Source organism: Platichthys flesus, chromosome 9 (genome assembly GCF_949316205.1).
Source record: "Platichthys flesus chromosome 9, fPlaFle2.1, whole genome shotgun sequence".
NCBI classification, from domain to species: Eukaryota; Metazoa; Chordata; class Actinopteri; order Pleuronectiformes; family Pleuronectidae; genus Platichthys; species Platichthys flesus.
In genome coordinates this window covers 3,200,899-3,226,714 of record NC_084953.1, presented here as the reverse complement: position 1 = coordinate 3,226,714, position 25,816 = coordinate 3,200,899, and the positions used below count along the sequence as shown (strand labels likewise).

General features: G+C 40.3%; 3 protein-coding genes across 3 annotated transcripts; all 3 read right to left on the bottom strand.

The window, feature by feature from the left end:
* Window positions 1–253: 253 nt before the first annotated feature.
* Window positions 254–8,795, bottom strand: LOC133960312 (B-cell receptor CD22-like). The gene is made up of 8 exons (XM_062394814.1): window positions 8,760–8,795; window positions 7,518–7,808; window positions 6,498–6,785; window positions 4,065–4,334; window positions 3,351–3,617; window positions 1,944–2,025; window positions 1,788–1,848; window positions 254–1,041 (listed from the first exon to the last, which is right to left on the bottom strand). The coding sequence occupies exons 3-8, from the start codon at window positions 6,757–6,759 to the stop codon at window positions 823–825; spliced, it is 1,161 nt and encodes a 386-aa protein (XP_062250798.1). The 5' UTR covers window positions 6,760–6,785; window positions 7,518–7,808; window positions 8,760–8,795; the 3' UTR covers window positions 254–822.
* A 1,281-nt stretch (window positions 8,796–10,076) lies between these two features.
* LOC133960308 (interferon-inducible GTPase 5-like) lies at window positions 10,077–11,091 on the bottom strand. Its single transcript, XM_062394808.1, is given in 3 exon segments — window positions 10,077–10,252; window positions 10,255–10,881; window positions 10,884–11,091. Coding segments are annotated over 3 exon segments (1,011 nt in total).
* Window positions 11,092–21,776: 10,685 nt separating this feature from the next.
* Window positions 21,777–23,393, bottom strand: LOC133960783 (E3 ubiquitin-protein ligase TRIM39-like). Its single transcript, XM_062395622.1, has 2 exons — window positions 23,276–23,393; window positions 21,777–23,188 (listed from the first exon to the last, which is right to left on the bottom strand). Exon 2 carries the CDS (start codon window positions 23,169–23,171, stop codon window positions 21,777–21,779), a length of 1,395 nt encoding a protein of 464 aa, XP_062251606.1. The 5' UTR covers window positions 23,172–23,188; window positions 23,276–23,393.
* Window positions 23,394–25,816: the final 2,423 nt, after the last annotated feature.

Here is a 25,816-nt window from a genome sequence, read left to right as displayed (position 1 = left end):
CAGAATCTTTACTTTTACTTTGGATCCTAAAGAGTTTAAGTTCAGGATATAGTCATAACCTTGATTTTGTTTTACTCATCACGTAACTCAAGTAAATCAAAGGTTCACATGGTCCGTTAATAGAAATGCATCACAATATAATGTGCTTTTCATGATGCAAAGCAGTTTGTGTGTACATTCATCATTCAGAAACCCTTTAACGCTGTGACATGTTCACAAATCCCACAAAAAATTCAATAAACTTTAAAGTTCATCATTTGTTCAAACATATTTCATTTTATTTTGAGATACAGGATATTTACATTTCAGTGTATGGGTTTGGATTAAGTTCACAACACTGGAAAGGTAAAAAAAACAAACATTCAGCGGTGATTCTCAGCATTTCTTGTCTAACAGCATGTCATTTATATATATATATAGAGAGATTGTATCAAAAGTTATTAATACAATAATTTTACACTCACAATATTTACATTTTAAGTTTCAAGATTAGGATTTTAACAGTTTATCCCTCACATTTTGCTATGCTCACTGTTTTCCCCAAAACCTTTAATTAACATTTTCTAATATTTATATATTATATTTAAGCTCAGTAATGTAACTTCTGTGCCTTCCTGCTAACTAGTTTTAAAATACTCCTGATGGCAACACGCAGGGTTTTGTTGTAGCTGCAGAAGGTTTGTTGACCAGCTGACATTAATGAAGATTTACAGCTACGACCTATTTTTTTGAACTCTTCAGACTCTCTGTGATGACTTATTGTGAATATAAACTTCCTCATGCCTGAGTTAGCTGTAAAAAGCAGGACGAGAACATCTCGGGTCAAATCCTGACGTCAGAGTAAACACTCTCATCTTCATGTGAGCTGCTGGGGTCTCTGTTTGTCGTCTGACGTCGGGGCGTCGCTGTGAATCTCACCTGTGGAAAGTTCAGCTCCACTTCACCTTCACTGGTGTGGTCGTCCAATAGATTTGGAGATGTTGGTGCACGTGCAGTTGCATTACCAATGTCACCATAGTCCTGCAGGCTCTCTGGTTCATTCTAGAATGATAGCCGAGATAATTTATAGATTATTGAGAATTTCTGGATTTAATGCAAAATAAAATTCGTACAAGACTCACATCTTATTCTTTTAGGACCTGCAGACATTTTCCTTGATTTAATTGTTTTGTTTGTTGCACAGAATAAATGGGTGAAGGGGAGGTTTCATCTCCTGACGAGTTTTGTTTCCTTTAACCACAAGATTATCAAGCAGCAACTGGATCTCTTCATTCATGCTCTAAAATAGAGGCTGTGCAGGTTGTCTCTTAATCACTGGCCCCAGTACACTGAGATAGAAGTGTACTGAAAGACAGCTACTGACAGGGCAAGCAGTGAGGGCAGGATATGGAAGTACAAGGAGGGAGCAGCTTGAACAGTCAAAAGACACATCTGCCTGCAGAGCCAGTGTAGATATCCTGATAGATTATTTATTCATAATTTTTAGATCTATATATTCATATTATTGAAATGATGACATAATTTAGTGTATTTAGAAGAATTAGTAGTTTTACAGCTGTAACATGTCAGAAGTGATCACAGGCTTAAATATCCTGAATCTTATACCTGCACTCTCCATAATCACTGTTCCCTACGATGTCCAATATACAAATAGTCAATTAGAAATAGATTTTGAAGTTTCAACAACTGGTAATTAAATAATATAAAAAATGTATTATGCTAAGACAAGCACTTCTGTCCTTATGTTTTCAATAAAGAAGTAGTGGCTGAAACAAATGTGTCATTACCGACAAACCAGAAGGGGATTTGGTATTTGCTGTTCCTTGTTGAACAGATTTCCTCCAGTATCTGAAAACATAGAGGGACATGATGTGGTAAAACAAGGTAGACCATCTCGAAATGTATTTATTGAACTTGATCAAATGCACTTCTTATTCATTCACCTTAAATTTACAACAATTACACTGATAATCATCAGGAGAAGAAGAGCAACAACGAGGAACCTCAGGTTCTCCAGATAGTCTCCTGTGGTTAAAAGAGAGAGAGCATCATATAGACTGTGAGTTTTGAACATGTAGAATTAGTTTCAACTTTTTTGATGAGCAGAGATTTATTTCACACCGGAGGCTGAAGCACCGCGCTGCACCAAGGCTACCTCGCGCGATCATTTCGGTGTCGAGTGTATTTGTTGTGCTTGACGCGAGTGTATCGCAACAGGAAACACACTGAAAAACGATTTTAAACGATATTGATGAAATATTTTACATGATTAATTATCGATATGCATCCCATACTTTGAATTCCCCTTCTGTTGTCCTGGAGTTTTAATTTTACAAATTTTACCAATGACATTATTAAATGTCCCCTCTGCCCACCCACTACAGCCTTACAAGCAGTCATAAAGATAAAAAGAGAGAGAGGGGGGGGGCTACGTATTCTCCACATAGGCTTGAGTGGAGAATACGTAATTTACCCTCGACATCCGACATTTAACGGAGCAAACAGCGGAGAAGTAGAGGATGGATGACATTAAATAATAATTGAAGAGGAGAAGTATTGTACAGAATGTGTATGATGTAGTGGACGTTTTAGTGTCTCCTGTGGCAGCGGTGTCCACCCCTTTTAGCTGTCCTCTGGAAACACTTCCGTTTCTTCACTATTTGCTGCGTGCTTCTGTAATGTGTTGTGTTGTGTTGTGAACTTGATGAAGATGTTTTCTTACTTTGCTTGTGTTTTGTCCACTTGCATGTGTTTTCTTAAGTTGCTGTTCGTTGAGCTCTCAGGGCCACAGTAAAATAACAGCAAAAGTATGTGATATTATTAGCGCGGCGCTGCGCTTTACCGTCCGGTGTGAACCAGGCGTGATGAGGCCACTGTGACCTTTGACCACTGATATCTAATCACTTCACATCTTTGAGTTCTCCTCGAAAGTTGAGTAATTTCTCTAAAGGCCGTTTTGTAACATGACTTTCAAGTGGCCAAAAGACGTGTTTTATGAGGCCACTGTGAACTTGACCTTTGACCGTTGGCTACCAAACCAAATCAGTTACTAAAAGAGTCTAATTGTGTGTTTGTGCCAAATGTGAAAGGATTCCCTCAAGGCGCTACGTGGACATTGCTTTTACAAGGCAAATATGTGCTTTGTTTGAGTTCACAACTTTGTGAGGACACAAGTCAAACTGAACATTTTAACTAAGTTTAAAGAAATTCCCTCAAGACCTTATTGAGATGTCACTTTCACAAACACAGGACGGATTGTCGGACAACCAGAAAACATGATCTGATATTAACCTCCCACATGTCTCCTGAGCAATAAAACACACAGTTATAAGGCCTTGAAATTCACTCACGTTCAAACAGACGAACGGGATCAGACAAACTTTGGTCTACTTCGTTTTGTGCGATGCAGTAGTAGACTCCTGACTGGTTTGAGTACACTGTGTGGTTTTGATGCTCGGACACAATTTCATCCTTTTCCTCTCCCGGACTCCTCCTGTACCATGAGTAGAGTTGAACTGGGGGAAAGATGTGACTGAAGCAGCTCAGCATCACGGAGCTCCTCCCGTCAAGCTCCTCCCTCTCTGCCGACTCCTTGATGTGTGTGTGTTTTGGAGAAACTAGCCGAGAAATTCAGGAGAAAAGACAACGCAATTTTGTTAACATCATCAAAGATCAAACATGAATAACACAACAAGTGGAGTGACATTATTGATGATCTTTAAAGCCAGACTGAAAAGAATGGGAAACTTGATCTCGCACCAGTCAATGGGCATTAAAACAATATAAGATAAAACAGACTGGCTTTAGATTCACCTGGTGAAACGTTCAATGTTTTCTAAGCAATTTCTCTTTGAAACAAACTAAAGCCACTGATTTTAGGTTACTGTTCCTTTTAAACTACTGTTTTTTCATCAGCTTTGCTAAACGTTATTTTGAATGAAATCACATCTGTCTTCTTTTTTTGGAACCAGCACGTCTGATCAATATTTACTTTATACTCAGTAATGTAGAATATATCCTCCTTGTTTATCCATTCACCATCACAAGTGCATCATTCTACTCACATCTGACTTTAACCTCAGCTGGCTGTGACTTTCCACTTCCAATGTCATTGGTGGCTTCACAGCTGTACAGTCCACTGTCAGAGCGACTGGCTGAATTCACCCTGAAGGTCTGAGTCTGTTGGATGATTTCCTCTCTCCCATCAGTCGTCTTCCTCCAGGTGACAGAGCTCACTGGTGGGTTGGACTCAGCAGAACAGCTCAGTGTCAACAACATATTTTCCTTCACATCAAGACCAGGATTGGCTTGAACTGTCACATGTTTGGGACTGTCTGCAGTAACCAAAAATATAGAAAACAGAGATCTGTCAGATTTAATCACTGTTCCTAATATAATGGTCTTTATAATATAGAGTGACCCTTATTAATACATGTTTTTTTATTTCATCAGGGTCTATTTCATGGTTAATTTGTAGGAAGTGGACTAATTTATAAAAGAGAGCACAACAACATGCAAACCTGTGAAAATAATTCATTGCATTACACATTTACACCACAAATTATACTATAAGAAAACTTGTAAGGGCTTAAAGACACAAAGCTATAATTTAACAGAATTATGCTTTACTCTGGTGGAAGAATTACAAAGATTTAAGTAAAAGTAGAAATGTCGCATTACAAAATTACTCCATTACAAGTACAGGCCCTGAATTCATAATGTAAATAAGCAGCACAGTAGTTCAGCAGGAGAATTCATTAAGTGGCAGAGTGGCACCACGTAATATAACTGGATCATTATTATTTATAATTCATAGATTAAATTACTTTAAATAGGGACGTTTATTGATATTTTCTAAACTCTACAGAACTTAATCAAACAGACACATTTACTTTAGGTCATTCATTTCTCAGGTGCTATTGTTTCAACTGTCAGAAGTAATAGTTAATAGAAAAATACATGAGAAAAGATACTTCTGCATCGATAGTTTTATTAAAGGAAGATTTGGTTTGATCTGTTTGGTTGAAAAAAAAAAGCTCCAGCTGAAACACTCACATTTCACCACCAACTTATTCTGCTCACTGTCCTTTGAGCCCTCAGTGTTCTGGGCACGGCAGAAGTAACAGCCAGCGTCGACTGAAGTCACAGTAAACTTGTGGTAGAGAGAGTTTATGGGTCGTGAATAAAGATTAGTTTCAGTGATTATTAAAACCTGATGATTTGTGTTGATCCTCATCAAGGTGAGAGTTGACTGTGGGAAACTTTCAGCAGTGCAGCTGACGGTGACCTCAGACCTCATAGACAGTATAGGTTCAGTTGGCGGGTCTGTGGAGAGGAAGCAGAATCTTCTTTAAAGAAGGCACATTATGATTTTATTGTTTTTCCTCCCTCTAGTCTGTGTCACATGAGTTTATTGTAAATGTAAAAGTACTGCAAAGCTAAATATCCAAAAATCAGTGGTAAAGGGAGCTCCTCTCCTGAAGCCCCTAAACTCCTCTTCATCAGTCCAGCAGATACAATTTATTTTACTAAGACAAAGTTGGGGGACAAAGCTTTTCAAACAAGAGCCCTGAGGCTCTGAAACAGCCTGAACGAGGACATACAGCAGACTGAGTCAGGAACTGAACACAAACTTTTATCTTACTTCATTCACTGATTTTACGTAGGTCTTGTTTTTATTCTTTTATAACAGATTTTTTATTTGTTTTTAAATTTATATTCATATTTTGATGTGTTTTACTTTGTTTGTTATTTGGGAAGCAGTTTGTAACGTTGTTTTGATAAGTGATATCTAAATATATCAAGTTATGACAATAGGCCACTTCAGTCATGTTGAATGAGACGTTTTCAGTTCAAAGAAATGTTGGATAAGTTTAATGAATTAATTAATTTACACCATAGTTAAAAGAACCCTGTGGTGGTTTTGACATTGTGGAGTAATGTTTTCTTCTTTTTAGAACCAGCACGTCTGATCAATATTTACTTTATATACAGTAATGTAGAATATATCCTCCTTGTTTATCCATTCACCATCAGAAGTGCATCATTCTACTCACATCTGACTTCAACCTCAGCTGGCTGTGACTTTTTCACTTAAGTAAAAGTAGAAATGTTGCATTACAAAAATACTCCATTACAAGTACAGGCCCTGAATTCATAATTTAAATAAGCAGCACAGTAGTTTAGCAGGAGTATTAATTAAGTGGCAGAGTGACACCACGTAATATAACTGGATCATTATTATTTATAATTCATAGATTAAATGACTTTATATAGGGTCGTTTATTGATATTTTCTAAACTCTACAGAACTTAACCAAACAGACACATTTACTTTAGGTCATTCATTTCTCAGGTGCTATTGTTTCAACTGTCAGAAGTAATAGTTAATAGAAAAATACATGAGAAAAGATACTTCTGCATCGATAGTTTTATTAGAGGAAGATTTGGTTTGATCTGTTTTGTTGAAAAAAAAAAAGCCGCAGCTGAAACACCCACATTTCACCACCAACTCCTTCTGCTTGCTGTCCTTTGAGCCCTCAATGTTCTGGGCACGGCAGAAGTACAAGCCAGCGTAGGATGAAGTCACAGTAAACTCGTGGGAGAGAGAGTTTATGGGTGGTGAATAAAGATTATTTTCAGTGACTTTTAAAGTCTGATGATATTTGTTGATCCTCATCAAGGTGAGAGTTGACTGTGGGAAACTTTCAACAGTGCAGCTGATGGTGATGGTCTGACCTTCTGTGACCTCAGACCTCATAGACAGTATAGGTTCAGTGGGCGGGTCTGTAGAGAGGAAGCAGAATCTTCTTTAAAGAAGGCACATTATGATTTTATTGTTTTTCCTCCCTCTAGTCTGTGTTACATGAGTTTATTGTAAATGTAAAATTACTGCAAAGCTAAATATCCAACAATCAGTGGTAAAGGGAGCTCCTCTCCTGAAGCTCCTAAACTCCTCTTCATCAGTCCAGCAGATACAATTTATTTTACTAAGACAAAGTTTGGGGAAAAAGCTTTGAAACAAGAGCCCTGAGGCTCTGAAACAACCTGAACGAGGACATACAGCAGACTGAGTCAGGAACTGAAAACAAACTTTTATCTTACTCCATTCACAGATTTTTACGTAGGTCTTGTTTTTATTCTTTTATAACAGATTTTTTACATGTTTTTCAATTTATATTCATATTTTGATGTTTTTTTACTTTGTTTGTTATTTGGGAAGCAGTTTGTAACGTTGTTTTGATAAGTGATATCTAAATATATCAAGTTATGACAAAAAGACACTTCAGTCATGTTGAATGAGACGTTCTCAGTTCAAAGAAATGTTGGATAAGTTTAATGAATTAATTAATTTACACCATAGTTAAAAGAAGCCTGTGGTGGTTTTGACATTGTGTAGTAATGTTTTCTTCTTTTTAGAACCAGCACGTCTGATCAGTATTTACTTTATACTCAGTAATGTAGAATATATCCTCCTTGTTTATCCATTCACCGTCACAAGTGCATCATTCTACTCACATCTGACTTTAACCTCAGCTGGCTGTGACTTTCCACTTCCAATGTCATTGGTGGCTTCACAACTGTACAGTCCACTGTCAGAGGGACTGGCTGAATTCACCCTGAAGGTCTGAGTCTGAGTCTGTTGGATGATTTCCTCTCTCCCATCAGTCGTCTTCCTCCAGGTGACAGAGCTCACTGGTGGGTTGGACTCAGCAGAACAGCTCAGGGTCAACAACACATTTTCATTCACATCAAGACCAGGATTGGCTTGAACTGTCACATGTTTGGGACTGTCTGCAGTAACCAAACCTATAGAAAACAGAGAAATGTAAGATTTAATCACTGTTCCTAATATAATGGTCTTTATAATATAGAGTGACCCTTATTAATACATGTTTTTTTATTTCATCAGGGTCTATTTCATGGTTAATTTGTAGGAAGTGGACTAATTTATATAAGAGAGCACAACAACATGCAAACCTGTGAAAATAATTAATTTCATTCCACAATTACACCACAAATTATACTATAAGAAAACTTATAAGTGCTTAAAGACACAAAGCTATAATTTAACAGAATTATACTTTACTCAAGGGAGCTCCTTTACTGAAGCTCCTAAACTCCTCTTCATCAGTCCAGCAGATACGATTTTTTTTACTAAGACAAAGTTTGGGGACAAAGCTTTTGAAACAAGAGCCCTGAGGCTCTGAAACAGCCTGAACGAGGACATACAGCAGACTGAGTCAGGAGCTGAAAACAAACTTTTATCTCACTTCAGTCACTGATTTTACGTTGGTCTATTTTTTATTTGTTTATTTATTATTTTATGACAGATTTTTGTAGCAAAATTGACTGGGAAACTATGGAGAGTGAAGCTTTTCGTGCCAAACTGCTCTTGAGTCATAACTGATCTAGAATAGTTCAACCCATCGACTAAAAGTGAAGCCAAAGTGTCTTGATCGCCACCTGGTGCCTGATTGCAGCATAAATGTCACCTCATGAATTTTTGTGAACGGCACAGGGACCAAACTAAGAAGTCAAAATACATATCAACTAAAATTATCTCAAAGATGGTTTCTGTAGTTTTAATCACTGTTTAATGTTCAAGTGTTAATTTTTCATGTACGTTTGGTTATTAATTATATTTCCACCCAGAGGAGCCTTGGTTGCTAGGGGCAGGAAGGACACATTTGTCCACTAACTGTAATTTTATGAATATTCTGAAATATATTTAAATATTCAGATTTTGAGTGTACATACATTTAACGGGACTTCCAGGGTCACTTGTAGAAACATTTGTTGCTGAAACACAAGTGGAGAAAGTTAATCTTTAATGCAAATGTTGGAAAAAAACAACAACATTATTTTCAAGGTAGAGAAATAAAATCCTTACGTTTTATTAGGGCCAGAAAAACCAACCACGTGACTGTCTGAGCCTCCATCTCATGTGGGACTACAACTGGATTTCTGAAACAAATATAAACTGAAAATGTTGATAAAAACATCTTAAGATCACAGAACTACCTCTTTTTACTGTAAACATGTGATCAGTGTTCTTTTTCAGCTTGTCTCAGAATTTCCTTCTTCCTCTTTCCATTTATTGTACTGACAGAGTTGTCTTTCTTTTGTTCCTCATGTCAAGATGGTTGTGAACTTGTGGTTTGAAAACACATTTCACCTCAACTCTTGTCATTTATTAAAGGAAATTAAATTAAATTATTTTAAAATGGAATATTTGGGCCACATGTTTTTGTTAATCCCAGAGTTTATTTTATTTTTTCCTTTAATAACTAAAATATTGTTTGTTTTCTGTTTTATTTAAATTTTATTTCAGATTAGCTACTTGTTCATATCCCTTTTATTCAAAGACACCCAAGAACACATCAAATATGTTGACTGTAAACATAACAGTGTATTTATTAAGTTTTAATTTGTGAACCTTTAGTCTGTTTAAAAAGTAATATCTGCTTCTTTGGGTTCATCTCAGTCTTCAGGGAACTACGACTTCTGAAAATGATGTTTAAATTTTCATTTGAAAAAAAGTTTTTCAACTGAGTGGAAGAAAAAGGGTTTTAAATTATTATACATTTTATCAAGAAAGAATTCATCTTGTTTGTTCCACTGTATATACTGTAAATAAAACTTCTGAAACACTATATTTTACTCTAGTAGATTAAGATTAAGATCATGAGGAGATAAATAATCATAGAAGCTTGTTCTTACCTCAGAGGACCCACTTGTATCAGTCTGTCACACACAGCCTCACTCCGAGAATGAGACTTTGCAGAAGAAGGACGTGTTCACACTTTGAAAGGTGATGCAAAAAAATGATCATCATCCCCTGTAATGCAAGCCAGAAAACAGCACTCACATGCACTTCCTCCCACCTCCTCATTTTGTTGTTTGTGGTGAAGTCTTGTTCACAGGCACAGAGCAGTGTTCATTACTTCATATTTATTTGGAGAATTTATGCTCACATAGTATTTACAGTGTCTCTATTTAAAACTTCATCTAACAATGTGAAAACGTATCAAAAGGGTTTGTAAACAGGAAACATCTCACTCAGACAAAAGCATTTCACTCCCTCCCCCCGAGAGCTGCAGCCACGATCTTCACGCCATCGGCCGCCATTTCATCATTCAGAGCTTGCAGCATGGCGGTGAAGGAGTGGCTGGCATAATGGGCGTGTCTGGGCATGGCCATCTCCACCAGCTTTGACGACACCGTGGCCAAGTCCTGTTCGGCCGTCGCCACCGCTTCACTTCCCTTAACTGTGCTTTCGTCAGGATCCGCACCGCTACACTCATGACCACCATAGAAGCCACCAGGGGGACGGGAATGGCAGACATCCCACCAGATAGTGACGCAGCGGCGCATACCAGAGCTTTGAAGGCCTCCTTTTTCTGGGAGACCAGGGCTGAGGTGAGCGTTGGGAGAGCCAACAGAAGGGCTTGGGCCTGGATCTCTGGAAGGTCTTCGCCCGAGTCGTCCAACAGGCCAGGGAGGTCAGTCTTCTCCAGGGTGGAGGGTCTGACCACTCAGACTTTAGGCTGCGTCACACCCTGTGACCTCAGTGTTTCCAGACTGGCTTTCCTCTTCTCTTGCAGGCTCTTCTCTGGATCTCCTACAGAAGCTAAGTGAACCCAGTACACCGTTTGTCTCTGCAGTGAGCAGGCTTCCAAGAACACCTGCACACTGTTGGGATGGGGCGTATCTGTGAATGTCATGAAGACAGCGTTGTAGCGGACAAATTTAACTCTATCCATGTATCCCTCAGGTTCGAATGGGGAGGTGTCAGGCACAGGCAGCAGGTCCCACAGGTGGAAGTCCGGGTGTTTAGGGTCAGGGTAGCCTGCCACGTCCTCTGAGGCCACAGGGTTGAAGCAGGAGCTGCCCCCTCATCTCCAGGTCCGAGGCCACGGAGGGAGTTGATGAAGGAGTCTTTTCCATCACCGCGGTTTCCCACCACAGCCAAGTTGATCCTACTGATCAAGAGATCTTCCACCACGTCCCTGACATCTGATAACTTATTGCTGTCTACGGATTCTTTCAGGGTCTCAAGGAAACTCAAGCCTTTGAAAACAACAGCCATTACTGCAAAGACACAGAATAAATTATTAGAAGAGTCACAACAGGTCCTTTGATAAAGAACAGATATGATGGATACTATCTATCATCTAACGACTAATTCCACTAATCTCTCTTTGTTTATTTAGTCTGTCTGTTGTTCTGTGACTTTCATATCTCGAGAAGCGTTCATCTTCTCGGCTTCACACGTGACATGTGCATTGTTAAGGGCCCAAGGAAGTGCAGTGTGGAACTTGTTGAGATTTTAAAACACCACCCGTTCAATAATAAGCTAATAAGCTTTGAATAAACAGGTGACCAGTGCTCTGCAGCAGAGGCGACTGGGACCCATCAATGGTTCTGTTGACTGAGTCCCACAGTCGGCCTTTAGTTGCCGTGGCACGTTCACAACTGGCTCTGGGAACAATAGATAAAACAGGTGTCTTTGCAGTAGTAATGATAAAGCGTTAACTTATTCCCACTGTATTATTCCTGCTGTATTATCCCACCTATAGTGTATTCATATTTTTATATATTTATCTTGCTCTTAGTGTATTCATCATTCTTATATAATACCTTACCTCTTAAAACTGTTCATATTCCATTTATATTCCATGTATATTTCTAACTGTACTTCATACTTATTCACGTATTCCATCTCTGCACTTTAGCTGCCATTTTTTTGGCACTTCTGGTTAGATGCTAAACCGCATATCGTTGTGTAAGTACTAGTACTGTGCAATGACAATAAAGTTGAATCTAATCTAATCTAATCTAGAGGAAACCTGAATTAAAAAGTTAGATAATAATAATATGTTAATGTTATATTCTTAAGCAGCACTAAATAAGTAAATATTCTACAGAACTGTGCATTTCTTGTTTTTTAATTACACTTCTTCTCTACAATTTATGACCCTTCACATGCCTTTAGGTGTTCAGGAGAGCATGACCCAGACAAATACCTTCATGCTCCATGCAGGTCCGGACCTCGGTATTATTTAAAAATGCATGTATGTGTACCGTGGGTGAGTGAATCATTGATTTTAGATACGTTTCAATATTTCATCCTTAATGAGCTAATGACATAAAACAAACCCATAAGAAATTATTGATATTTCCATTTTCAGGAACATGGCTTCTTTCCCCAAATTAAAACCAGGTTTATCTTGCTGCTCGAATTCCAGATTTGAATTACAAATGAATGAATCTATAATCATTCTTGAAATAATCTCTCCTCTCTTTTCTCTCTCTCTCTCTCTCTCTCTCTCTCTCTCTCTCTCTCTCTCTCTCTCTCTCTCTCTCTCTAGCAAACACTCACACTTCCTCTGAGGACATTTCTTCAGAGAACAGTTTAAATGTATGCAGTGTTAAAGTGCTGGTAAAAGAACATCTACATACCCCCGAGCTCCAAAACCCTCCACATGAATATGGGGTCAGTTACTTCAACAGGGCTCCTCTGATCATCGCACCACCGACTCAAAGATTGGGCTCGAGCGACTGCAGTGACCTTCAGTGCTGAGAAAAGGCTTTGAGTAGAGAAAAGTTTAAAATGTGCTTTTTCAAGCCAGAATAACAAATGAAGACCTTACACTGTATATAAAGAAGAATTAGGGGTCTGGAAATGTATCTAAAACAGAACACTTACCACCATGTTGCACTTGAGTCGACATCTGGAGTCTTCGGAGTAGAGATCGTGTTGTGGAGCCGTGGTTTTGAGATCCCGCAAATTCTGGCACGATGCGGCCTCGGCTGTTAATCATGTCAGTTGACACCAAGAAATATGTACTTAACGTGTATGATGACTTTTTAAAAGTTTGGCAGACACCTGTAAAACAGCCAGCCACCAGGGGGCGATCTAGATGATTTGGCTTCACGTTTGGGAGCCATCTTTGTCAACATTCTACGTTTAAGATGAAGACAATGGGATCGCCACTAGGAAAACAACAAGCTGGTTTTAAGCAGTGGTTAAAACAGTATTTCTGTATATGATAATAAATTATAAACTGCACAGAGAAGGAGATTCTTCACCTTCTGAATAATTCACTGCGATCACGCTGAGCAGATGGTTTTGCCGTTAAGATGGCGTCATTACCGGGAAGGAGGAGATAAATGAGGCTTTTAAAAAAGTTGTCTCTACCAACAACCTTTGCTGGCATCAGAAAACACAAACAGCCCAATTTCACCAGCCTCAGTTTCCTCGTGGCGTCGCTGCGGCCCAAGGGCATCGCTGCCATTGGGAGAACCGAGGTCTCGACACAAATTGGGCCGATGCCTCAATAAAAAACAGATGAATAAAAACCCCAGTGAGGCCTAGTGAGGCGGACACAGGGACTGGTGCCGGTTGGGGCCAATCGGGCCGGCTGCACGGCCCTGGGGACTTCTGACACTGACGCAGCAGCAGACTGTTTCTGACTCACGTCACATTAATAAGAAAGTTAAACATCATAAACCTGCAGATTTTATAGAAATATCACTGTGAACCACATCCTCACACTTTTAAAGATTTGGATCAACCTCATCACAGCAGAGATTTAATGTCCTTGCATCAGTGCGTTGTGTTGCAGCTTTGTCTCTTTATCCAAATACAAGTGTTGTTTTCAGCTGTTTTCTGTTTATACTATGCTCATGTTCAAATGGTGACTCTGGGCTTAAATCACAAGTAATGCAATGGTATCATTTCATTGGTTCTTCCACTGAATGAGAAACTAACCTGTGGTATAAAGTCATTTATTCAGCCTTGCAAATTGAAGCCACTTGAGTTGAATCATTTACATCCTTGTCTCCATCGAGGAGTGTTGTGTTTTCACCGCTGCCTGTTTGTGTGTTTGTTTGTGAATAAAATGACACAAAAACAACTGAACAAATTTCATCAAAAGTTGGTGGAAGGATGTGGTCAGTGTCAGAGAAGGACCCGAAGAATCTGGGTGCAGATCCGGATCAGGAAGCACATCCAAAATTTGTCGGATTGTCACTGATCACAGAGAGTAATCATGGATCTTGATGGAGGGGGGGGGGGGGGGTATTTATTTTATGTCCTGTGCAATGACACACAAGGTATTCTTGTATGTTGTTTTCCATTCTTTTTTATCTTTGTCACTAATAACATTATTGTCTATTTGTTATCTATATTATCTATATATGACTATTTCTATTGTCCCACATAATATAAACTTGCTATTTTTAATTTGTGACAAACACTTTGGCTGTGAGAAATGAATATTTCCCTGACATGAGCAGGACTTGACGTTTGCTCGTAGCGTTATGAATCAGCGGAAGTCACCGGTTCAGGCGACGCTCCACAGACGCGTCTCTGAGATTTAATCCTCTCTAAAAGGAACTAAATTGAGTTCCTCTTCTCCCCCCGAACTATCTAATGCATCAGCGGACGTTCTCAGATCAGTCAACTCTCTCACTTTTCAGGGGATGACAGGATTCATCTGTCTCGCTCGACTGGGCCCTTGGATTAAATTGCGGAGTGACTCAGCGGGGGAATGAGGCTTCTAGATACCTGACAGGGCCCGACTCCAGATATTATAAAAGACGAGTGAATCTCCTCGTGCCAGGTCCATCACAAAGGGCTGTTGTGCCGCGTTTACCCGAGGACGGTGGAGCTGACCATGTAAAGTCAAACTCAATTGTGTTGATGTTTATATTGTGCCGTGAAAGGTAAAGCGAATTTAGAGACCTTCCTCCTATAGAGTCTTTGTGAGGAAGAGGAGGCTGATTGTGCTGGAAACCATTTGTGTAACAGCTCAGTGTGTGTTGTTGGGCTTTCGGGCCTTTTGTGAGTTTTTATATATGTGAATACAATCTTTGAGTTTAAAAGTTTTGTTGTTTTAAAACCCACTTTTCATTTTCCCAGGCAAAACTTATCTTACCCGTGCACCAGATTACAATAACAAATTAGATTTACACTGCTCTGCTTGAAGCGTTAATTCCCATTTGACCTCTCCTCCGAGGCTGTGGTGATGTATTTCCACTGATATTATTTCTTTGAGCTGAAGTTTTTTGCCATATGTCGGAGAAACTGTGGGGATTTTTAAATTTAACAGTTACTTCTGCCTCCTGCCGCCTCGTCTTACTAACGTGTTTATGAGCAATGAACAAACCGACAGATGTTTGTGAAACTTGTAAGCGGGAGAGAAAGCCGAGTTCATGTGCGAGCGGTTTAAGTGGCGCAGATGAGTCTGTGATTAAGTCACGCTTTGTTGAATTACACCTTTTGGCGCCGAAGGTAGAAAACACTTTTTAGTTTTGTAAAATGCATTTCTCTCTCTCTCGCTCTCTCTCTCTCTCTCTCTCTCTCTCTCTCTCTCTCTCTCTCGCTCTCTCTCTCTCTCTACCGAACAAACAAACGCTGGCCTCGGTTGTCATTTCCAATCTGATCCAGCGTCGGTCTCTCGTATCAAATCTCCCCCGACCAATTGTAAACACAATTATTTCTGCTGCGAGGAGAAGACAATAGCCCCCCCCCCCCCCCCCCCCCCCCCCCCCCCCAGTCCACTGTGGCTGTCCTGCGAGGCGATGGTAGGCGGTTGGAATCTGAAGCCAACGGGATCTGAAGACGTCCGCCACAGTTCTTGGCGCTTTGATGCGTCTCCTCTCTCTGCACTGACATTTTTTTCTTCTTGCTAACAAGGACCATTCCGGGAGTGGGCTGGGGGGGGGGGGGTGGCGGGGGGAGGGAGAGTGCTAAGTAAAGATAACTGAGAGGCTTATGGTATTTAACACGGTATTCACAGGGCGATTGAGCTTCAAATGGTGGAAGCTTCGGGGCCGTGGATCATGTGCGAGCCTGTGATTACCACCAGTGTGCTCATACGTCCACTTCATACATGTAGATCATGATGCAGCTTTAAAACCGACAACACGTCCATAAAAGTGCCTCACGTTCTCCGGCCCGTGATGATGGATATTCTTTCAGTATTAGTCCGTGTTGTCCATAAATCTGATTCTTTCTTCCAGCTCACACTCCAGTCGATAGATGTTCTCAGCTCGGCTCAGTTGTGTTATTCGCCTCATTTAACGATGCGACATCTCACAAGTAATAAACAAGTGTTTGCTCTGGATATTTTCAGTCAACATTTTAATTGAATTACAGCCTGATTATGTGCGATGGCCCCCGCAGGTCCTGTGAACGTATCTTGACGAGGAAGTCGTGTTTTCTTTCTCTCTCCAGCCGCCGGCTGTGTGTTTATCGGCCCCGTGCAGATCACAGCAGCACGTCTACTGGGCAAATTTCAAAGGAGTGAACTCACCTATGCAAATTGCACCGTGGAGCACCCCCCCCCCCCCCCCCCCCGGGTTGTCATTCTGGACGCTCGTTAGATCAGAAACGACCCGAAGCAAAGGGAGGAACGACGGCGGCTCTTCAGGAGACAAGAGTGTAATTACACAGTGGAGCCTCCATTACCTGTGTTTACATTTCACGCTCTTTATTCGCTTCATGAGGAGGAGAGAGCTGCTGCGGGGGGGTTAGAGATACCGTTTGCTATTCTGGGATGGACGCGGCAGCTCTGCAGCTCGTGGAAATGTCATGCTACCTCTACGGATCGGAGGAGAGGTCAGCTGCTTCCATCGCTCTGGAGTTGAACCTTTATGAAATTGAACGTAATCGACCACTGGGCTTGTTGGCCAGCTCGTTCTCTGCACTTATATGATGAGCTAAAAACATTACAAAGACTCACATCACCACAAAGGCTCATTTCTAATTTAGAAACTATTTTATCCGGCAGCTGCATGAGCCGGTTCAACCTGTTGGAAGAGACCTGGGGTAAAAGGAGCTGCTGAAGGAAAGGTTGGATTTATTGCACCTTCCAATCATCATCAGTTAGAGCTTCGGTCATTAAATCAGTGAAAATGTCATATATAATTATAAAGTTGTATTTGACAAATTCATTGCTGGTGTCTGGGAACACTTGTCCAGGTCAAAGAGTGAGTGCCCACTTATCAAAAGTAGTTGATGTAGAGGTAACCAAATGTGATTGGCTCCAAGATATAGGATATAATATCTACAAACTAAGTAAAACAGTTTGCATCTCTGATATTCCAAAACATTCATGTTCTCATTTAACTCTGCAAGAAGGAGTATAAACGTGTCACTCCTCTAACTCCATGTCCCTCCTCCTCTCCGCTCACCCGTTACCATCTTGTGTGTGATGTTAAAACCATTGCGATCAACACAAACCAGTTGACTCACGTCGAAGCTCCCCTCAGTGTTGTTGGCAAGCTGCACACACAAGTGTCTCAGAACCGAATACGCGAGTTCAGATGAACTATCACACGAGTGGGTTAAGATTCCTCTCACTGACATCTTCTGTTCTTCCACGGTGGGACTTGGCAGCACGGTGGGATTCAGAGAGCCGTGTCCTTGCTGAACAATGGGAGTGGAATATTGAGTTTGGCCCCATTACAAATTCAACCTCCCCCCCACCTCTCTTCTTTTTTTTTTACTACTATAGATAATGCTCATTGATCTGTGAAATTATGAGCTCCCATTAGAAAGGCACTGCCACATAACTCAGAGCGTCTGAACCCTCAATCACTCAGCTGAAAATCCTGAAGCCAAAACCGGTAATTTACATCACAATGCAGCACATTGATTTAGATGGAGAGGTGCGTTAAGAGATTCTTAACAACCGCAGACGCCCTCAGGTCTGTTATAGGTATTGTTATGATTAAAAAATGCCAAGGAAATCTGATCTCAGGAGGCCGGCACATACCGGCAATCGTCTCACGCCAATCAATCCGTGCCTCTCTGAGAATGAAATCTTAAATGTTTATTGACTGACGCGGTGGATCAAAGGAGGACCTCTTCTATTTATAATGTGACGCCGGTGCCGGGAATGTGAGCTGCATAGAGCGGCGGCAGAGTTGAAAGGAAAATGTTCATCATCCACTCGTCTTTGAATACAGATGTTATCAAAGCAACTCAATACTCGTCTCTCGGCCGCAGCGTGCATGAGAGGAAAAAAAATGATTCAATTAATCTCAGAATCGGAAAATATCAGAGAGAACTGACAGATCTGTGGGAGTCTATTGATGTTTGGCATGTAAAGAAGTGAGCGGCATAATTGAACAGGGTCTGATTGGCAGAGCTGCACTGCGTCACGAGCAGAAACCCGGAGTCTCCTTGAACCTCGTCCGGCTCACTTACGTCCCGATAAGTGCCGCGATTGATCCAGAGTTCATTTCCTCGCCGTCGCCGCCTTCCAGCGAATCCCCGATAATTGCTGCAGTGGTACAATGTTGTATTTGGACAACATCCAGTCAGTTTGCTCCAGATAATCCGCCGCGCCTTGCATTTTTAATTTGACCCCTGTAGCATTTTGTCGGTGCCTCCCATTAAAGCCTGTTCGCTTTTATCGACGCACAAATTAAAAGCATTGATTAGTGGTGGAGGTCAAAGGTGGACGACAAATTGCTTTTTTCCGAAAACACTTCATCGCTCTGCACTAATAAACCTCATCCCTTCACACTAATAAGGTTTTTTATCCTCATCATTAGCAAAATGAAGATGGAAATCGATAGAATTTACATCTGCAGCCTTTTGCTGATGCAAAGCACACACACACACACACACACACACACACAGTTGAAAAGAAACAACAATTTTATGAAATCAAGACACAGACATTTTCCTCTCAAAATAAAATCATCTCACAGAAACATTGCCAGTCGGTTCCGGTGTAATAAAATGTTGTGAAGGTGAACGGGTGCTGCGGCGATATGTGGGTCACAATGAGGAGTTTGTGCAGCCTGTGCAGACGGCCCTTTGATAAATGAAAGTCAACTGAATCGTGGCAGACCGCTGGAATGAATAGGAGAGCAAACACCATTAGAGTCAGAAGAAGCAGAGCACGCCGGCCTCAATAAATACACAAAACATAGAGGTGTAGTGTTTGAGGTCGATTTTACTCAACACTTGTACTGGAAGACAGAAAGAAAGCAGGGTAGTTACATTTCTGATAACATTGGTTTTAAGAACTAAATACAAATTACAGCTGCTGTTAATTTGCTGAGTTTTCTTGGTATTTGGTCGTAGAGGAATTAAGAGTTGAATTAAAGGTTTTCAGTCTGCAGCACATTCATTCCAGTCGTATCAACGTTTCAGTCAAAAACTGAAACGTCAACTTCACGCTGGTGCTACAGAAATCGTTAAATGATTTCTGGGGGCCGTCGTTTGAAGATCTTTCAGTCGGCTGCTCGTGATAACAACAAACCAGTTGTCGTGCAGTTTGTGTCTGCACCACATTTCATCGGGATTCGATCAACAGACTCTGAGACATTTTGATAACGAGGGACAAACATCAACATCATTGTCCTGGGTTCTTCTCCAGTGGAAATCAAGTTTTTAAAAATGTTCACATGATGCATTTGTGCCTTTTTATACGATAGAAGTCAGTAAAACAAACTTACCAATCCTATCAACTTGTGGCTGGGACTCCTCGCCTGCAGATGGTACTGTGGGGGTGGGTCCGGAAAAAGGAGGGAAGGTAAATATTTAGATTTAAGGAAATTTAAGGCCACATGACAAACCTGTCGATATGTAATTATGAGGAAGAAAAGAGAGGTTAGCAGGATTCATCCTCTGGTGACCATGAACAATTGAAATCAGTGGAGATATTTGACTCAGACTAAAGTGGTGGAGACATCTCGTTCCCCTCGGTTAAAGAAAAGAGAAAAAAGTGAATAATAAATGATACAAGCATCATAATATATTGATTATCGTTACAATATTGTTGTCAACGGTCTTTACAAGTTAGTAAAGAATCATTCTGTTAAACTACATCTGTCTTGTCTGGTAGATTTTGTGAGAAAGTTCTTTGCCCGACAAAAGTTGAGTTTCACACATTACAGATGTGTCTGTCTTCCCTCATATTTCATGGAATTTCTTGGATTCATGCCATCGTGCAGAAAAGACAACATCTGTCGCTGGATCTGCTTCTGGTCAAACACTCACACATACACACGGACACACACACACACACACACACAGACACACACAGTTCGTGCCGGGGTGTACTAATGAATCTTCGAGCTGAATTAGACGCTAGAGCTGTTCACAAATCCCCCTCAAGTCTCAGAAATTTGCTGATTTAAGCTTTTGGGGGAAAATAAATAAATAAAAACTGACACAGAGATAAAACTAAATTGGTTTCCTCTTCTTAGATCTGCAAGGAATTCCAAATATCTCCTCTGCTTGCTTCGCAGTAATGTCGTGCAATTGATTTCTCCTCCATCTTGTTAGATTAGATAATTGAACTGGTTTTAAAACAGACGTTCCTCAATATCTCAGTCTGGATCTAATCTGAATTAAATAAGAGTTTCAAACTGCAGCCAATATAGGTTTGGATGTGTAGTTATCCAAATGTATTATGTTTTAAGAAAAGGTCTAAGCATCCCTAAGTGTCCCCATGCCTTGAGATGTGTATGCACCTCCTCAACAATATTAAAATTATTGTTTATCTGTTAACTAGTTGGCATGCAGCATGGTCCAGGAGTTTATTCACCCTTGTTTGTCCACCAAGCCACAGTTTGGGAATTTTGTATTTGATAATAATGGTATATTTATTTTTATCATTTGATAATTCACTTTATTTGTATTTTCTTTCAGTGACCTGTATTTGGCAGTACAAACATTGTGTTGCTCGGGAGAGTAGTAGGTACAAATTACTAAACCATTATAAACTAAATCATCATCATGGAAGAGGCCAAAAATATCTGTGCATGTATGTGAATTGTCCATTCAAGACGTGGAGTTAATTCAACACCCGTGTCTATAAATTACCTTAATCTCAGTTTACACAGACAGTTTCCAGTTCTGTAACTTGTAAATGTGAGTTATGTGAATACAAAAACATAAAATCCTGCAGAACTGAAATGCATTGCGCTTGTCCTTCTTTTTCTTTCCAGGGGCAGATTCACACCGAGGTGTGAAGTTGAAGCAGCCTGGGACACTGAGTTCTGGAAGCTCATCTTTGTCTCCAGAACAAGGAAGACATATGGTCTCAGGCTTTGTCTTCACATGTAGGCCCAACTATTGTTCACAACTATTAGGTCCCTGCATTTAAATAATTCATAATTCATAAATAAACGTGCATGTATTTCTCAATTTAAAAACCTGAAACTATCTGAGTGTTAAATTCTACTGAATGACAGATAATGTTATATTTACATCTCAACTTAAAAAAGGTCAGAACTCTGTTTCTGTTTTATAGTTTTTATTATTTTTATCACAATATTAAATCACATCACTAGGCTGCTGCTGAATAAACACTATACAGATATAATAATTTTGGCTTCATCACATCAGACAAATGTTAATACATGTTGGATTATTTCACATGTGAACAGACTTTATGTGATTACACATGAATCATGTCTCATGTGTGAGTTTTAATAAAGTTTGTTTAATGTGAACAATGATCAGCTGTTATTGATAAATGTTTTTTTATGTGGATCTTCATCAGTTTGCTCGACTTCATGGATCCACACAAAATCTAAATGATAGAAAACATTTTCCATGGAAATTAAAAAAACAAACCAACGATAAAGATCAGAAAATAATGAAATATTTTTACACACCTGGAGAAGTTGACAGTAGAAATATAAAGGAGTGAGAATTAAAGGAGAAATAATAAAAGCTTTAGAATAAAGAGTTTAATATTTAAATTCAGCAGATTTTTCTTTAAGAAATAAACACAATCTTTATCTCGAATGGCTCTGATTCAGCGTCACAGAGACATTCACAGGTAATAGCTTCACTGGGTTATGAGGATCTCTAGTGCCAAAGAATGGAAACATCTTCTGAGTGAAAGTGTGTTTGAAGGTGTGAATGTGTTTGCTAGTATCAAGATCAGAGAACGACAGTTGTCCTCTGTTCCAGTCCAGTTTCACTCTGATCCTCTGGATCTTCTGCACAGAGAGAACATATGATCCTGATGGTGACTCTGCATAGTATTTACCTTCATAGAACCTTATTCTCCATGTTCCAGACAGTTTGTTTCCCTTCCTCTGGACAGACTCTGCTGACACACCAAGTACCCAGCTTGTACTGTCTCCAACCAGGATGTCCCAGCTGTGAGTCCCTGAGTTAAAACCCTCAGATCCCAGGACTAAGGCGTAATGATCAAACCTCTCTGGATTGTCAGGAAGCTTCTGTCTCTCTTCTCGTCTCAAACTGGTCAGATCTTCAGACAGGACGAGTTCTGGATTAGCAGAGTTTGGGTCCAGAACCACAGGACTGTAGGAGACCACGTCCTTCATCTTGTTCAAGATATTGAAGCTCAGGTTGCCCAGGTGTTTGGCCTCTTCTATGAGAGCTCCTGAGTCCAGCTGTTGATCTTCCAGCAGGGGGCGCTGCTGTACTCGTTCCACTGCAGCCTTGTAGGTGAGCAGGAACGAGACGTCTTCAGCTCTCAGCTCGTCCTCTGTGGTTCTGATTGTGTCTGAAAGAGTCATTATGTCTCTGCTGAGAGACTCAATCTTCTCCTTCATCAGCCGACTCTTCTGCTCCTCTTCCTTCCTCAGTGCAGCCATCCTGGCCTCCTCTTCCTCCTCCAGAAACTGATGCAGCTTTTTAAACTGCTCCTTGATCTTCGTCTCTGTGTGTCCGGCCTGGACCTTAATGTGTTCTGCTGTTTGTTCGAACTTTACTTTAACACATTCAAAACACTGTAACTTCTTCTTCAAGGGCTCCAGAGTTTCCTGAAGCTGCTTCTTGTGTTGTTGTGCAGCTTCATCGATGGGTCTGAATCTGTGGTCGAAGTGTTTTTCTGAATCTCTGCAGACAAGACACACTGGCTGCTGATGGTCCAGACAGAAGAGTCTGAGTTTCTCTGAGTGCAGACTGCAGAGAGCAGGGGAAGAGCTCTGATCTCTCTCCTGTAAGAAGGTCTCACACAGGTTCTTCAACACCAGGTTCGGTGGTATATCCTTTGAGTGTCTTCTCTTACAAAGTGGACACTCTTTTATTTCTTTGTCTTTCCACCAGCTCTCCACACAGTCTTTACAGAAGCTGTGGCTACATGACAGAATGACAGGATCTCTGAAGACATCACGGCAGACTGCACAGCAGAGATCCTCTTCTAATCTGGAAGCCATTGAGTCTCCAGGTGAAGCTGAAAACAGACAGTCAGTCAGTCACAGCTCCACGACCTTCATTGAGGTTCACTTCCTCTCTGAGTCGAGGTGTTTGTTAAACTCACGGTCAGTGTGTGGAGCGTCGGCAGGTTGTAGTTTGACTCTTCTCTCCTGTAGCTGGACTCACTCAGAACGTTTGGTCCAGTTTGGTTCAGTTTGGTTTGAAAGGTGAATGTGATCGTCTGGTAGCCTGCATTTCTTCAGGGAGGAACAGATGCTTCCCGGTTTCTCAGGTGTGCCAGGAGAGGGTGGAGCTGGAGATGCTGAATGACAAAACCTGTAGAACCTGAAACAACTGTGAACAAGCAGCTCTGCTGCCAGTGAAAACTCTGAACCTCCCTTATGGACTGCACTCTTAACACTTTAACTCTTAACTGTGTCAGATTCATCTGCCTCTGCAATATCAACGGTTCCTGTGCAATACATTCACTGTACACATTCTCACACTGCACATATCTTTACTGTCTTTACACTGTACACATTAGCTTAATTACATACATATATTTCTATATTCTTTAATTCCTCACACTTAAGCATTACGTTTCCTACTGATGTCTTTTTTACTCTTGCTTCTGTACATACTACAAATGTCCCATTGTGGGACTAATAAAGGATCATCTTATCTTATCTTATCATATCTTAAATCCACGATTTTTCAGATCATTTAAAATCAAAACGATGCAACTTCACTGAGATTGACTTGGAATTGGGAGAATGTTTCCTCTTTCATTCCCACACTCTATTCTTGCTTAGAGTAACATTAATACCACTAAGGCGTTTCCAAACTAAAACGCTCTCTGTGCTCACAGGTGTTTTGTCTCTGCATCAGTTTTAATCTCTGTCAAACATGTCCAACACGCCTGCAGAGATCATGTGACCACTCACATGCACTGGACATGCACGTCCCCCTGGACACAGGTTGTTGGAATAACACACGAAACAGTTGGTTCTGCAGATTGGAAGTTTTATCCATTTTCTTATTCATGATTCAAGGACCCTGGTGTTTCCTTCACTTCTGTTTGAGTTACAATGCAGAAGACGTGTTATCCCATCACTGCAGAGAGGGGGCGCTACAGCAGTCAACTGGAGTCTTGGCGAAGAAGAAGCAGCGGAAATGAGGCAGTTGTGTTTCGAAAGGGGGAAATTTAAAACTCGATGGTGTAAAACAGAAATTAATAAAACCAACGAGAGCCAGAGGAACACAACTGAGAAGAGCCGAACTTGAAGTTGGTTCATGGACGTTTTCTCACTTACACGTTGTTTGAATCCGATAAAAACAAGTGAAGCTAGTTTCTTGTGTTTTGAATCGATGTTCTCGGTCGCGTTCACTTCACTTAAATCTTTGTTTCCCACAAACACCAGTGTTACATCTGTAGATCATTGTTATTTGTGAATAATCATTTATTTTCACTCTGGTTGTATTAATTAACCTCGTAAACTTTTATTTAAGTGTTATACTTTTAACATCACATTTAGCTTCAGTAAAGAAAAGCTCCACAGTCTCTGGGCTACATTGAGGATGATGCATAAGAACATGACAGTATTATGTTGATTCTAATGTACTGTGTGTGTAGTTGTGTTGTTATACATGCATTTGTGTTTTTCTACTATCAACCTGCAGATAAAAACTAGCGTGCATCATTAAATCTGACCCATTATATGATGGACTCCACTACACTTGTTAATTAATGTGCATTTTCCTTTTTAAAATCATGAACACGAACATGCAGCAGTTTGTGTGAGTGAAGCTGCTGAACTGAAGTTAATCCAACGATGAAGTTTGTATTTCATCAATTAAAGTTTACAAAGAAAAAATTCACTGTAATTCTATGTCCAAAAGACGTCGTAGGGAAAAAAGTGCGAGTGTCAGTAACACACAGCATGGAACATGGTAAAGTTCAAATTTCCATTATTGTTTTTGTATTATCATCGTTTGTGTGGATAAGGAAACTACAAGAATGAAATCTCCCATCTCCCTGTACTCATCAAGAGTCAATTCATATATAGATATATAATGGTTTTTCAAAAGATTACTTACCCTCCCATGTTAACTGCAGGTCAGACATATGTTTAACTTTTAACACTAAATATATAGAAAATAATATCAGTGATACTTGTGATTGTGTTTTATTAATCATATTTGAACACTTGGCCTGTTTGTAAAGGAAACATGGAGAACATCACTGATTCAGCATTTACTTTATAATTTGTTGAATTGTGTGTCGGCCATGACCTTCAGTTTAACGGCCTCGAGAATGGTGACTAGTGGGTAATGCTAGCTAACAAGACAAATGCTAACGTAGCTAATGCTTGCGCGGCTAATGCTACCTAGCAAGTGGATGCTTAGTTTAATCTTTAAGCAAACAATGTGAGACCAGAAACATGACAATGAGGTAAAAGTGTGATTCTGTGTGTAATTTAATCACAGTTTACTGAGACTCCACCACAGAGAAATAATGTCACATTGTTTGACTGAATTTACCCTGACTGTAGATCTCCAGCTCCAGACCAGAGTTTGTGATAACAGCATTTCACCTGAAACAAGATGGCTGCAGACACTTTACTACTGAACGTGTGTGTGTCACAGCAGCAGGAGACGGTTCAAC

What these genes read in the sequence shown, in the direction of transcription:
- LOC133960312 (XM_062394814.1), bottom strand. Translation starts at nt 6,759, where the DNA reads ATGAGGTCTGAGGTCACAGAAGGTCAGACCATCACCATCAGCTGCACT. An exon ending in GAAGGAGTTGGTGGTGAAAT is followed by an intron (nt 4,335 to 6,497) that starts GTGGGTGTTTCA and finishes TGGTTACTGCAG; the next exon opens with ACAGTCCCAAACATGTGACA. An exon ending in TCCCGTTCGTCTGTTTGAAC is followed by an intron (nt 2,026 to 3,350) that starts GTGAGTGAATTT and finishes TTTTAACCACAG; the next exon opens with GAGACTATCTGGAGAACCTG.
- LOC133960783 (XM_062395622.1), bottom strand. Translation starts at nt 23,171, where the DNA reads ATGGCTTCCAGATTAGAAGAGGATCTCTGCTGTGCAGTCTGCCGTGAT.